The sequence below is a fragment of the Durio zibethinus genome, chromosome 26 (assembly GCF_047325235.1).
Source record: "Durio zibethinus cultivar Kanyao isolate XHJ-2024 chromosome 26, ASM4732523v1, whole genome shotgun sequence".
Lineage (NCBI taxonomy): Eukaryota > Viridiplantae > Streptophyta > Magnoliopsida > Malvales > Malvaceae > Durio > Durio zibethinus.
In genome coordinates this window covers 5,380,946-5,396,688 of record NC_143187.1, presented here as the reverse complement: position 1 = coordinate 5,396,688, position 15,743 = coordinate 5,380,946, and the positions used below count along the sequence as shown (strand labels likewise).

The 15,743-nt window shown below is 32.7% G+C and overlaps 2 protein-coding genes across 2 annotated transcripts; one reads left to right on the top strand and one right to left on the bottom strand.

Moving 5' to 3' along the window:
- Positions 1-3,433: 3,433 nt before the first annotated feature.
- LOC111318611 (transcription factor MYB26-like) lies at positions 3,434-5,646 on the top strand. Its single transcript, XM_022921487.2, has 3 exons — positions 3,434-4,038; positions 4,246-4,375; positions 4,493-5,646. Exons 1-3 carry the CDS (start codon positions 3,906-3,908, stop codon positions 5,316-5,318), a joined length of 1,089 nt encoding a protein of 362 aa, XP_022777222.2. The 5' UTR covers positions 3,434-3,905; the 3' UTR covers positions 5,319-5,646.
- A 1,329-nt stretch (positions 5,647-6,975) lies between these two features.
- On the bottom strand, positions 6,976-12,464 carry LOC111274648 (uncharacterized). The gene is made up of 10 exons (XM_022859431.2): positions 11,788-12,464; positions 11,258-11,352; positions 10,962-11,029; positions 10,835-10,878; positions 10,505-10,582; positions 10,255-10,408; positions 8,316-8,468; positions 8,050-8,154; positions 7,610-7,675; positions 6,976-7,433 (listed from the first exon to the last, which is right to left on the bottom strand). The coding sequence occupies exons 1-10, from the start codon at positions 12,093-12,095 to the stop codon at positions 7,341-7,343; spliced, it is 1,164 nt and encodes a 387-aa protein (XP_022715166.2). The 5' UTR covers positions 12,096-12,464; the 3' UTR covers positions 6,976-7,340.
- Positions 12,465-15,743: the final 3,279 nt, after the last annotated feature.

Genomic DNA, 15,743 nt, shown 5'->3' with positions numbered 1-15,743 from the left:
AGCTACACTGTAACTTTCACTATAATTCATTATAATTAACCAACTAATTTCCAATGTTGACACTTCAGCTTATATATAGACATTGATAGGTACTTAAAAAGATCACGATAAATTAAATGATTCGTGACTATGAACTAATTAAAGAATCGAGTCTTCGAATTAAGATTGTCACGACAGTATGCTCGACTTTAATTCGTAGCTAAATTTGTAAAAAAGGTTTGATTAAGTTAATTATTCATAGATGCCAACACATTTAGTATAATTCTACCCTCTATCATTTTCTACTGGCTGAACCAATATATTCAGCAAAATAGATGTTGGTCAAAAGGAGAGAAATTCCCATTGAGCTAATTTTGGACGCCAAGTATCAAAATTAGGAAAATAACACAATTTTGAACCCTTAATTCGTTTAAAGTTAAATACTTTGCTAAAATTAAGAGCTATTTTATTAGAATAACATGCCAAAAAACACTAAAACGAGTCCATTGTCTTACATATATGCAAAGAATAGAGTACTTATCAAAATTTCAGATTCTCTTTCACATATATATTTTTGTATAGACCCAAATTTTAGTGTTACTAAAATTGGTTTAGATTTTATACTACTTGAAGAAATGTGATGAATTTCAAGATGGAGGGTTTTATATTTCATTGGAAAATAGTTATGAATTTGCCAACTAACCTAGGTATATATCATGATTAACCCATGAGAAAGGATTGAAATAGCTAGGACAGTCGTATTAAGTGCAAATCTACTTTTCCCGTATATGTATATATATTACTTGCATTGCAAGAAGAGACAGGGAGCAATATAACTCGATGAAAGAAACCTTGCCCAAGAAAGTTGTGAGGGACTTTCCTCTAGAGGAATTATAATTATGAATTAATGATATATATATATATAGCATGTAATGTATTGTTTTCATCTAAACAAAATATAATATATACTTTCTCCCTACCGCCTTACATTTAATATTTTTTAATTTTGACAGTCAATTTTTGGAAAAAAATATAATTTTATGTCTTTTTACTTTCGAACTTTGAAAATGATACAAAAATGAAAATTAGGGTATTCGACGCAAGACAAAACCAATGATATGTATGCATACCTATGTTGCCAGAAACTGAAAAAAAAAATTATAGTAAATCATACCGGGTTATTATTAATTTTTTTTCGTATGGGTCTAACAGGGTGTTTTCTTTTCATGATTAAATGTACTAAGGTGGAAAGACAAAAGAAAGTTCACCTTTTCAACTGCCTTACCCTGGTTTTGGTAGAAAATGAAAGTGTGATGATTATCCTTTATATAATACTATTCAATAGAAAGAAAACCGACTCTATTTTCGCCTTAATTGATGTAAAATTAATATTGTAAAAATGCTTCAGCCTGGAAATCATTTTTGAAGGTACACAATTAAACATTCTATGTGATCTAGCCTGGAAATTGCCTAATCAAAATGAACAAAGATTGACAAAAAAAAAAAAAAGAAAAAGGCCGGCATAGTTATAATCACCATTAATTTCATATTCTCCCTAGTTATCATTGTCTTCTTGAACGTCACATTTGCAGCCATCAATTAGTACAATAATTATCAGAACATGAAGCATGCTAAATACTTAATTTCCATTTGACTATAGCAAAGAAAGGATCAACGTTTTTAATATGTTTCGAACTTTGATCACATCTACGAATTGACTACAAATTAGAGAAAACGTCTTGCATGTTGTTAAGAACTTGGATTTTACTTGCTCATTAATTTGTTGTTGCCAATATCATTTAGCCTTTATTTTGATGCTCATTAATTTGTATTCCCAATATCGTCCAAGTTATAGTAGTAAGAAAAAAAAAATGGAGAATGAATAGAGTAAGAAAAGATGAAGGCCAAGCTTTCAGTGCATGCCAGTCTTGTCACCCCTTCTTTGATGTTACCATAAAAAACTGCCTGCTTAATTTGGAAAGAGCATGGATTTGTGCATTTGTATACTAGCTAGGTGACCCCAATTCAATCATAACAAATCCTTGATTAAAAATTCTTTTAACTCTTTCATTGATGATTTTTTTTTTTTTTTTTGGTTTTAATATGGTCAGGGTATCCTAAGCTTTATCTGATATTAATCGTTTCCTCGTGGACTTTAATAATGTACTCTTTCATATCGTTTTAGTGTATTCAAGATTTTATTTTTAAAGTTCTCACAAAAGTCGAACCCTAATTGATAAAAAAGAAAATCCTTCCCTTACCAGCTAGACTGACCCTTATGGGCATCATTAATGATATCATTGCTAGTGATTTCTCTGTTGATCTATGTCTTGAAATCTATTACCTCCTTAATCAGCCAAAAAACATTCTCTGACTCTCTTAGTCTCTTTGGATATTATACAATTTCTATGACCCACTCATGAAAATCAATAGCTCAAAAGTAAATTGATTTAAGCATCTCTGCTTTAATAGATGTTTACATTTTTCAGGATAGGGTGGCCACTCTTGTCCAAAGATATGGCCATCCAATCTCGTCTAATCCAAGAAAAATTGAAAGAAAAAAAAAATCCAGATTTGCATTGAATTTTTCAGTACAACAGTAACAGTACTGAGCCCCTAGATGTACATTAGGCAACACAATAATGTGTCCATGAAATGAAAGAAATTCTGCAATTTCGGCTCTAATAATATAATGTGGTCCCTGAGGAGGAATAATTATTTCATCTGGAATTTTCGATCGCTGTCTTCCATTGCTTAGATGTCAAACAATCGTTTTGGCATTTCCAAAGTGATTTTTAGAGATACTGTTAATTTTTCAACGGGGTAATTGATACTAATTGTCTAGTTTTGATGCATATTTAAAGCATGCTGCATTTTGAGTATAATAAATAACATGGCAGAAAATTAAACCCAATAAGTAAAAATGAAAAGAAGTACTCTTGAATCTTGATGATTATAAATGCAGCTGGTAAAAATATAAGTCACTATTGAATTTGGAAGGAAATCATTTGACATTGATCAGTTTGAAGCTATGCACCTTGCTTTTTCAGAAATACATGGTTGGATATTAAAATCTACACATTAAATTTGAGACTCCCATTTTAAATTATGTTTTTTTTTTTAACAAAAAAATGCAGTATGACGATAAAAGATTGACTTATAGGGGATACAGTTCTTATGTAAACCTTTTGCTGTCAATTTGCAAAAATAAAGAGATCAGAACATATATGCAATGCAAGGTTTTGTGTCTGAAAATACGGTCTGCTTACTGTTTGATCACTGATCCAATCATGACGCACAAAAGATCACATCAAAAATTTCATACAATCGCAACCGTCAGATTAGCTGAAGTTTAATTTTTGAAACCCATATTTGCATTGCAACTAAGGGATTGGAAGTTCAGAAGTCAGAAAATTTTCATCCAATATTTCAACATGTTTGATCCTACATGAAGTTGATAAGTCCAAAGTGAGACCTGTCAGAACATTGGGTCCCACAAGCCTGCATGTGTGCCACATGTATAAGGGCTGCCCCATTTCTGAGAAATGAAGCAAAGGAGGGGATCCCATTATAAGCCATACAGCTCTTACAGGTTGACACTGCAGATTTTAGCCTTTTGCCCGGAAACCCTAACTGGGCCACCATGGTACAGCTCCCTACATTAAATTCATACCCTCAGTGTAATCTGATCAGTTTCTCAAATCATCCTCAGTTCAAAGCTTTTTATATTTTCTTGTAAACCAATAACTTCTAGTGCTTGGGTCTGATCTTCATCGTATACAGAAATTAAAACTACTTTATCTCTCTCTCTCTCTCTCTCTCCGCCTTTCTGATCTGCTTTTCTTTTTCACTTTTAAAATAAACAAATCCTCGGCACTGATTCTGGCCTGCAATTGGCTGCAATATTCTGAGAGAGAGAGAGAAAGATGGGGCACCATTCTTGTTGCAACAAGCAGAAGGTGAAAAGAGGGCTATGGTCACCAGAGGAAGATGAGAAACTCATTAACTACATTACAACCTATGGCCATGGTTGCTGGAGCTCAGTCCCTAAACTTGCAGGTTTTTCCTCTCTCTGGATGCATGGTTTCTTGATTCATAACCATCCTCCTTTTCCTTTTTTTTTCTTTTACCATCTCAATTGCACTAGTTTTTCTAACCCTTTCTTTTTTGCAGAATATAACTGCAAATACCAACTACATTTGATTCCTTTTTTTTTTTTTTTTTAATTGTGTTGTTGTTCCTTTTTGGGTTTGTTTCATGATACAGGCCTGCAAAGATGTGGAAAGAGCTGCAGATTAAGATGGATAAATTACCTGAGACCTGACTTAAAACGTGGCAGTTTCTCTTCACAAGAAGCAGCTCTCATCATTGAACTCCATAGTATTCTGGGCAACAGGTAGTTCAACTATATATTATATATACTAAAATAATATTTTTGACTTCTTTTAATTGTTACCATCATCATAGTAATCATTAATGTCTTTTTTTATGATCATGTTTGTACATTAAACAGATGGGCACAGATAGCAAAGCATCTACCAGGGAGAACAGATAATGAGGTGAAGAACTTTTGGAATTCAAGTATCAAGAAGAAGCTTATCTCTCATGATGTTCCAGCTTTAGCCTCTTTCGCTGATGTTCACAATTCTACACCTCCAGAGGAAAGTTTCATCTCCCTAAATGCAAACCCTAATTTGATCCTTAGTGCTCAACAAGGCCAGCTCTATCTTTCCCCCACAGCACCGGTGCTACAAAGTTTTGCTCAACATGCAGATTTCAAGCCAAACCCAAACAATTACAATATTGATTTGGTTCACCATCATTTCTCATTAACCCCAATGCTCCCACCACATTCAAATAGATCTTCCTTTGACCCTTCATGGCCATTGCCCTTTGTACCTCAACATGATCTTGATCATCATCAAAATCAAGAAGATCACGTCCAAATTTTCAGCAATGAAGTACTTCAAAAATTTTCAAGTGAAAAGCTTATCAATCCAACCACTGCTTTAACTCCTTACGACCACTCGCTAATGGCTCCCCCAACAGTGCCCAAACTCTGTGAAATCCTTGAAGGAGACATCTGCAACAGCATGCCACAAACATCTGTCTCATTAGAAAACATCGACCCAGTAGTCTCCAGGCTCTCATCATGTTTTCCAATATCTGCTGGTTCATCTTATGCACATGACATGCACACGGCAACATGCCCGATGGAGTATATTGATACCATCATCACATCAATGCCATCATCGTCATCCTCCTCCTCCTTATCAGCATTATCCAGTGGGCAATATATTACAAACCCTAATCTTTCTTCAAGCAGCTGGGACCCTTAGGAATGGCGGATTCACATCTTATACTATAATTGAGATTGGATTGAGATAGTTATTTGTCTACGGGCTCATTCCATACAAAAGCAATTATTTTCTTGAAATATATATATGCATAAGATATATATATATATATATATATGAAGTGGAGCGTAGTTATGAGAGAAAATTAAAACCTAAATGTTACTAGTTTCAGATAAATTCAGTAAGGATAAGGCTGTCTGATGATGATGTTCCACAAATAAATGTAGGTTCTTAATTTCCCATATTACTCGTCCAAATTATATTTGGACACCAGTTTATATATTTTTCTCTAGCTAACTACTCTCTATTTGTTTATCATTTCCTCTCTGTATGGGTGTACATATACATATATATATATATATATATATATATATATATAACTTTCTCCTTCTCTCTCATTTTTTTGGTAAAAAAAAGTTGCAACTTGTTTTTTTTTTTTATATAAAAAAATTACACCTTGAGGATAGGAAAAGTATTGAATTGTAGGTGTTAGAGTTTAAATATAAGCTATTGGTTCTTATTTTCATGCATTTTATATGGTTAATAAAAAAGTTATAGGAATTGTTGACGATGCTGAATAATGAAGATTAACGTGTAGAGTATATATATAGTAACAGGTGATTTTGTGGCCTTAAGGATTGTTAGATTCGAAGTTTCCAAAACTATTTCAATTTTCGTAAATGCAATTTGGAAACAGATGAGCCTAGAGCATGTAGGATTAAATATATATAGAAAAGTAACTCATCATGACTTTTGCAATATAAGTTAGAACAAGAAAGAATTTACATAATTCAAACAAAAATATAATGTATCTACATATCACATGGTTGGGTATGGTAATGCAGCCAATGGGTCAATATCCCACGATTATATAGTGTTTTGGTTCCAACAAAATAGAGATACTATACATTATTTATGCCTCCAGAAGATCCGTTACAAAGTTGGTAGTAATACTGTACATTAAATTTGCAGCATTTAACATGCATTGAGAGGAAATTTTGTTTTTAAAGAGTAGAAGGTAAAGTGTTTTAAGCCCAATTGGAATGGGCATGGAGAGGCACATTCCCACGGCTGCTGCAGCATTTCATCAATGTTTGACACAGGTAGTGAACTGGAAATCAGGCAGCTGTTAGGGGCCCAGAAAGATATGGCCATTAAGGTTTAACGACATCATAATGATAGTGGCTCTTAGCAGTAAAAACTAACAGGCAAAAGCACCAGCATCCTTTTCCTTGCTTGCATCTCATGATGACTCCATTGTATGTGTAAAGGGGCCAGTGGGATAGAGGTAGACTTTAGAGAGGGAACCGGCGTCGTTTTGAGGCAAAAGTAGAGAGGGTTGTGGCTTCAAGAATCTGGTTCGGACTGAGAATCGAATTCATTATCAGCCGGTTCATTAGAGACGCTCCGGTTCTAATTTGGGCTTTAGTCGCCGTTCTTTTCTTTATTTTTTTCCCGTCGAATAGCTGTTTTGCCTCCGGAGACACGGCATAAGACACAGGAAATAAGAACGAAAGAAAAAGACAAGTTTGTTAACGGATCAACCTGTTAAGGCCCAATAATGTTGTTCACTAGGCCCAACCAGCCGATTGGGCTTTTGATTAGACCAGCCCATCACATCACTATTGTAGGATAAATATTTGCAAAAGAGAGATTTGAATTTCATTCTTCGAGTCTAAGAATAAAAAAACAAATTCGAGATTTCATTACATACAAATCCAAAACTAAATAAAAAGGAAAAGGAAAAATGGTGGTCAGGGAAAAAAAAAAACAAAAACAATCTGGAAAGCACAAGGGTCACATAATTTAGACCAATGATGCTATTTCCTTGTATCAACAACTAGAACAAACGAAGACACCCCAGCTTGATGATAATTTTGGAAGACCCTTTTGAAAGAAAAAAAAAACGAAATGGGAACAAGAAAAGCACAAATCAATTGATGACTAAACGTAATGGTTCCTGCAGTTTTATACAAATAAGATTTCATTGTTGGTCCCAAGATTCTACTGCTCGAGTGCACCAGAGATCCAATCTGAAGCAGCCGTTTGAATGCCTGACTCGATTTGTGGAGAAAGTGATAGAGGAGTTACTGCAATCTATAGAATTTCAAGCAAAAAAATGAAGAACCAAATCAACGACTATTGAAGTAATATAAATATAGGTCAATTTCATGACTCAAGGGAAAGTGAAAATGAAAATGAAAATCAGTCGTCCATTCCTGCATGATTGAATGACACCAATTTCAGGGAAAAATAATAGGGGTTTAACTTACAAATCCGTTGTCAAGTGCCCTAAAATCCAAATCCTCATCTGTATCTTCCTGTTCTTTATCTACAAACTGCAATATACATAATATATACTCATATCAATTGTAGTTACTCATAACCAAAATAAAGCATTGATGGATACCAGAAAAGGTTGGTGAAAGACCAAGAAAAAGTGAGTATGAACAAAAAGCGTAGCTTTTTTAAGCTTTTGAGATGCATATGCAACCTGTACGAAATAACTGACTTTTCCTTTTAAGAAAAAGTAGCCAAACCATGATTCTATGGAAATGTTTAAATATATTACTGAAACCAGAAAATGTTTTAAAATTAATATTATTTTTAAAAAAAGTCATAAAGAAAAGGATTTCTCATTCTCAGCTTCACAACTACTAGGGCAATAAGAATTTGGTTTTATAGCAATTAAGAACTTTTACATCTTCCATACCTCCATTCGAAAGTACTTTTTCACTTTATTTGTATCGGATTTAGCAGCCCCAACAGACTCTATCTCCACATTCTTCTTTTGTGTGGTCACGCGGCGAGCGGCACCCTAAGGAAGATATTTATACATTATCAAGAGTGAATAGTGACAGATAATGACCCTCCAATTTAAGAGATTAATGTAAAGAAATGCACATGTGAAAAAGAGGGGTTGAGGAAGGGGGAAATAAATGATGCAATTCCTTTCAATAAGGGAAAAAAAAAACTTACAGCAGCAGATGCATCTCGGCTAAGCTGTGCAAGTTGGAGTCCAAGGCTTTGTTGATTAGACATGAAATGTGCAGCAGAAGGATGCCGATTAGCTGAAACAGCTAGCCAACTTGGAGCAGATCTCCACATACTTTGCTTGGTCAATTTAAAACCCTATCACATATGAATAAGCAAGACTATCTGAGCATAAGACCATATAAAATAACATACTGAAAAGAAAGAAATATAGCACTAAATAATGTTGTTTAATATCAAGTGATCCGAAACTTTAAGAATCCCAGGGATTAGCAGCATTGCCTCTCTTTTTATGCGAAGAATACAGCAAAGATAAAAGTGAGAGGAGAGGTGGGGAGCATGCAGCTGATGTAAGGAAATCATAGATTTGACTTGAAGAAAAAAAATGAATATCAGGCTAAACAGATTTGATTAAAAAATCTGATAAAACAGTCAAACAGATACTGCATCAAAGTAGAAGGTCATTTAATAGATCAGCTCTTAACATGAGCAATACATTTGAAAAAATAAAAGGAAAGAATTAGTTGATGTGGTTGTCAGATAGAGTTATCCTATTCAAACAAAAATGAGCAGGAAACTATTAGCAATAGAAAGATCATAAGTTCTAAACAATCATGTATGAAGCTGTACGAAGAATCAGCCATCCAGAATAGTTTATGAAGTCAACTAAGGGCACAAGCTTCGACCAACATAATTTATATGCAAGACATTAAAAAGGAAACAAAAAGTCATAGTTAGACAGGTTATAAAAACGATTAATGTTAAATTGTCCAAAACTTTAATTTGAATTATGTCTTACCAGACACAATGAGATGGCGTCTATCAAACCTCCAACGCCATTCTTTTGAGTCTAGTCAGACACAATTCAGACTTAAATATCCAGACAGTTTAGAATTACTGAATCCAATATCCAAAACAGGATATTTGAGTAAAAATGATGTTTGGAACTTGGATTGCCAAAATGTACTTTTCTATAGAACATCCAACTACCATGAGGAAGCTTCCTCTAGGGGTGATTTAAGCTTTCCCCTGTTCAATGAAGCTTCTATTCACAAGTTGTAATGTTGGATGTTTTCTACTTGAAGCTTCACATACTAGATATTCCAAAAATTTGTCAGACAAAACAATCAGCTGGAGCGCTGATCTTTGAAAAGAGAAATCGCATCAGGGAAACTTCTAATTCATCAGTAAAGAGCATGATCCTAGAGGAAGCTTCCTCTAACAATAACCTCCGATAATGCTGGTTTTAGCAACATCCAGCTCTTTGACATGATTCAAAAGCAATGAAACTTCACTCATCCATTATAATTTAGGAGTAAACCATACTCTCACTCAAATCTCTATATCTAAGAAATTTAAAGGAAGAGGTTTGCTTCCAAAAGGGACATGGATATAAACAATTTCAAGATTGCTCAATAATTTGAACCTGATATGAGTAGTACTATATGAGAGTTCCCACACAAATTCATGCTATAACTTATGAACAAACAAATGAATATGAATTAATGAACAGATCTATTCCTCTAACGCATAAGCATTGATCTTCCTCATTAGCTCGAGCAAAATATTGTTTTTTATGATGATAGTAACCCTAAAAATTTGCCTCTCCTAACGTTAGAAGGACAACAGAGTTGAAAAACAGGAGCACTCAGCACCAACCCCAGAAAATTGTCACCACCAACAACTACAATCTTTTGTCTAATAGAAAGCAATTTTCCTTTAAAATGTTGTATATAGACAAGATTTGATGAGGACACAACCAGGAAGCAATGATACCAACATATACATCAGTAGGTTATTATCATAATTTAAAGACCCAAAGTGCTATTATATCTTATGTTAAACATGATAGACATCAGTATGCATCACATCATTGTTATCAAAATCATATTTTATTTATGTCCCTAAAATACGGAATCAAAACCTTGTTTGCTGAAGGAGAAGTAGGAATTTCTATACTTAGAAAGCAACTTTTAGGGAAAACACCCTTTTCAATATCTCTGATGGCTGCATTGATTAAAGGTAAACAAGCAGCAACTGCATCCTTAAAATCACTTTCTTGGCTTTCTTCATTCTTCCTGCAATAGTATCCAACATTCATAAGAACATTCAATTATGAAAAATGAACAGAAAATAGTAGAAACGGAATCCCCATAAACAGGATTGTAAGTCACCAGTTCAGCGATATTGACAAAGATGGTACACCACAAATTAAAGCTTCTCTGGCTCCAGCCACAACACCTGAGTAAAACCTGGTATATTACACACCATAAATAGAGTTAGTATCCAAGCAAGAGCAAAAAGGATTGAAGGTAAACTAACAGGATAATACAACAAAAACACATAAAAGATGCTCTGCAAAGCTTTATCATCTGGAGATAAATATTCAAACGAAAGCTTATGGTATCTTTTATAATAATCAATTAAGAGTGTAGTAGTCCCACATGTTAAAATCAAAGCAAAATTCAATTAGTATTATTGTGCAGGCCTATTCAAAGACTTACATGTGAAGACCACAGCTTGCTCCCCGATTAATTCCACTAATTACCTGGAAATTACATCAAAATAGTAGTCAATAAATGCCTAAAACCAAAATATTTTAATTCATTGATAACAGGATAAAAGCCTAACCAGCAGAGGCTTTGACCATGAAAACAGCGCCCCAGACAATGCTAAGGAGACACAATCCAAAGGAGTCCCTGAAAGCAGAGAACCATCATTAAAGCCAATTATTATCAAAGTTAATAACAGTCAGAATAATTCTTTTTTAAAGCCAAATTTCACCGCATAAATGATGGTTCTGGCACACTATACTCGGTTTATTACAATAATATAGTTTGATATCTCAAATTCCCAATTCAAGAAAGGTGACATAATTAAAGTTTGACTGGAAACTTGAGTAACATAAATGCCAAATCCAATCGCACCTGACACTTCATAAGCTGTGGCACCATCAATTTCTGCTGGAGTAACAGTAATTGTTTCTCGGACAGTCATGGAATGACCCGAAACAGATTTGTCCCTGAAGCAATACATTCAGAAACTAGTAAATCACAGCAAATTACCAAATTCATTAGCCAAAAGAATTGGAAATTGCATATTTTTAGACTACATATCCAATTTTCTAAGCAAAATCAGAACAACCAAAACTGGATATAACCGGCATTTACAAATGCGAAAACTAAGACGCACACATAACACAAGAGTTATCATGGATAAAAAATTTGCCTATTTGCCCTTTCTTGTACCAGAGTCAATAAAAAATAACAAAACCAAATTTGATAAACAATGGAAAAAAAAGAGAGACACACACCATGGTATATAAACAATGAGAAGCAAACAAAAAAATCAAAAATTGGAAAGGACCCATGTGAACAAATACAAAAATTAGACCAAAACAAACCAGAAATCAAAAAAAAAAAAGAGAAATTTGAGGGGAAAAGAAAGAAAGACCCACGATTGAGGAGCGCACACATGGACATTGTAGAGGCCTAAGCGGACCAAAGCTTGAACGAGATAAACAAGGCCAAGGGAGTCAATCCCTTCCCCATTGGTAACCAAAACGACAGGCTTGGAGTTGTCGTTGTCATCAGCAGCGTTTTCATTACAAGTAGAAGTAGATGGCTGAGTAGAATCACCACCAACAGAATCATCCTTTTCTTGTTCATCGTTGTTGGTTCCTCCTTTTCTGCTAAGAAGCACTTCTTGGAGATTGTTAACCAAGCCAGGAGGCAACTTGTTGTTCTTCAAAGAACTAGTAGTCATTGTTTTTCTTAATTAAAAATAAAAAGAATTGAATCGAAACCCTAAAGAAGAGATTACAATAAATGGGAAAAAAGTAGATTTGCTTCAAAAGGGATGGAATCGATAGATAAATAAGAGAGAGAGAGAGAGAGAGAGAGAGAGAGAGAGAGAGAGAGGGATAGACCGGGTCAAACGGGAGACCGAGAAAGAGAGAGAGAGAACGGATTTCAAGACGGAGAAATAGCTTTTGAGATTGAGAGAGAGAGAGGATTAATAATTAAGAAGGTGCGAAGAGGGAACAGTGTTCAGGTTTTTTTTTTTTTTTTTTTTCTGTCTTACCACTTTACAACTAGTTCGAGATTTGGTCATAAAAAAACATCATGGTACTAAACCATATCGTGTTTTGTAACTTAATTTTTTTTCTTATTATTTTATGCAAAATTTTCTCTGAGATATAGGTAATTTTTATCGTTCGATTATGTTAATATTAAATTTTATTATTGATCTTTAATTTAATTAAATTTTATCAATATATTTTTTATTTTGTTGAATTTTGTAGTTATATTTTACTTTTGGTAATTATTAAATGAAAATAATGGAATCAAAATGTTTTTTCATGATATTTTATTAATGTAATATTTTTATTTTGTAGATTTTGAGAAAAAAATTAATAAAATATAAATATTTCACCCATACTTTTATAATGAAAATGATAAATTTTTGTCATTTTCATTATTTCATATATACAAATTAATAAAATTTATAGTAATAAAATAAAAATAAAATGGTAAAATTTAATGAAACTGAAGTATAATGGTAAAATCAATATTGACTCGTAATATATTCTTGATTTTATTTTCTGTTCTTTTCTTTTGGGTTTGTTGATTGATTTCCGAGGCCACCTCTTGATCCCTTTACTTGATGTGGGTATTTGGTATGATGTGACAGGCATGCTATTGCTATTGGGTTACTTGAGAGTTTGAGACATATTTAATCATACCGAAACTCTAATTAAAATCATTGAATTTGCATAATCAAAACACGATTAAAGTAACCAATGGGTTATTGTTTAATGACATCGTAGTCGGTTCTAAAATTAAAATTTTGAATCTTAATTGTAACTCCAAAAAAAAAAAAAATACACGCAATTAAAGTAAGCATGTGTCGTTTAGTACATATATTGTTGTACCCTATATTCGCTTAGATAACTAATTCCAACATAAATTGTCCAATTTATAACATTTATAAGTATTCGACGTGCAGATCACAAAAAAAGAGGTATATTAAAATTGAAAATATATGCAAAATAATGCAACAATGTTTATGAAATTATTGTGGCCGTAATTGGCCGCCAAGAAGGCATGGCAGTCACTTTCTTGACCAAAATTAGGTATGGGGTTGCACTCTTCACGTTTCTTTTCAAAGAGGCTACACGTCGAGGAGAAATGAGGCATGCCACGATGAGTGAACAACCCTCTTCACGTTAGATATTCCAGTACGTTGGAAAAAATCAGGGAAGCCTTTTCTTTGTATTTTCTTTTTACCCCTTAATTTATTCATATTATATTACATATCCATTTATAATTTTGGCCACTCGCCTTTTAAAATATTATATCATAAAATCCAAACAAGTAAAAAGATCTAAGATTGAATTCAAATTTTAATTTAATTAGTTTATTTAATCATATGTGACATTTACTAGATTTATTAAAATTTATAAAAAAATATCGTTAATCATGTAATCCGTGATAACGTAAAATTTTAATTTCAATAATTAAAATTTATGTAAAAATTAAATTTTAAAAAATTTCCTTAGATAGTGTGTTCTTGAAATTAAAAAAAAAAAAAATTTTCCTCTAATACCACCCACCCTAAAGGCTAAAAAAAAAAAAAAAATCCTTGGCATTGTCGGTAGCCAAAAGAAATGTCACAATTGTGGCAGCTTACATATAGTTTCGACACGGTATGTTTAATTAAATTGAATCATTACTTTGTTGATTGTATTTCAAAATCAATCCTTAATTTTTATGTCTCAAGTGTTGAAATTGAACATTTTAATCAGTGTGGAGACCGCTGTTCGCCACAGCCCATGTATACCATTCATCAGTTCCTGACTGATTCTCTGCAAGATTCTAAAGGACGGCATCATTATATTAATATAAATATGATGGTCCATTAATTAATGCGCAACAAAATGGCTCCCATAAATCTAAGAAATAAAATCACCAGGGATTGAAATTGATCACTCAAACTAATTAAAATTTTAATATTTTATTAAATATTATAACTGATTTTTATTAATTAGTTTTTTATTTTATTAAATAGTTTTTATTAATTGGTTCGGGAACTGTGTTAAAACTTGGAATTATTTAACAATAATAGTGCTTATTACTATTCCTAATGATCATCTTATGTAGTGTACGTTTTGGAAACAAGGCATTTAAGCATCATCAGCGGAGAGAAGGAGATCACTGATCAGCATTTTACGGAAGAATCTACTTTACTACAATTTTTCAAATGCTTAGTTAGGTTAACTTTTTCTTTCTTTCAATGATACAAACCATGTTCAATTGTTCATGTTCCCCATTTTCTTTTTGTTTAAATTATAAAAGAAAAAAAATCTATTGTTTGGTGACTGGTATCTCCATCCGGCGGCTTAAATTAATTAAGTGGACATCAGTAATAGTTGCAGCCTACCATTTAAATCTTTATTTGAATCTCATCAAATTATTTATTAATTATTGTATTTAATGTAAAATATTTTATAAATAATAATTTAATTAATTTTGAAGGACTAAAAGATACTCTGGACCAAATCTCAAAAAAAAAAAAGTATTAAGAATAATTCATTTGTGATCAATAAAAAAATTTGTTGCTTGACTTGTAAAAGTTTGAAAATTCATCATGAAATTAAAAACGTAATGGTCAAATAATAAATATGTTACTTACTCCCTTTAAGAATTGAAAGACACGCAATCAATGTTTAAGTAATTTGACAACTCAGAGACACCCAATTACGTTATGAAACATTATGCACTTAAATTAAATCACGTTAATCTCCACTAATCAGGATTATTTAAGTATTTTCTTGCCCTCTTGAAAGATCGATTTTCGCAAGCAATTTTTTTCTTTGCCTTTTGGACTGTAATGAAGGTTCAGAGATATCCTGGAGAATTGAGCAATAACTCATTGTTACTTTTACAAAAAAAATTTTAATTTTTTAATCTACTTTTGACCTCTTATATTTTATATTTATATAACTAAAAAAAATATTGCGCCTGACGTTTTTTTGCCACACTTTACTACTGTAAAATTAATGAGTAGCTTGAAAGGTAAATTACATCATTAAATTTTCTTCAGTAATTTTTAGTTTAAAAGAAAAAATATCGGCTGGGTAATTTTGTTTTTATTTGATTAGTATTTGGCCTCATCAACGCATTATATATAGCACTAGTAGTTAAAAGGAAGATTGAATCCTTGATAATTGACTACCCTGCAAAGACAAACTCCCATGTTTAGACAATTCATATCTGATCAGGGTAATATCTTGCAAGAAGGCATTGGACGATACTAGGTTTGATACTTAGTAACGTACATATTGATGAAATTTAAAAGTATGTGTATATTTGTTTATACTTAGTCAAGACTCGTTCGTCATCTTCCTCATAA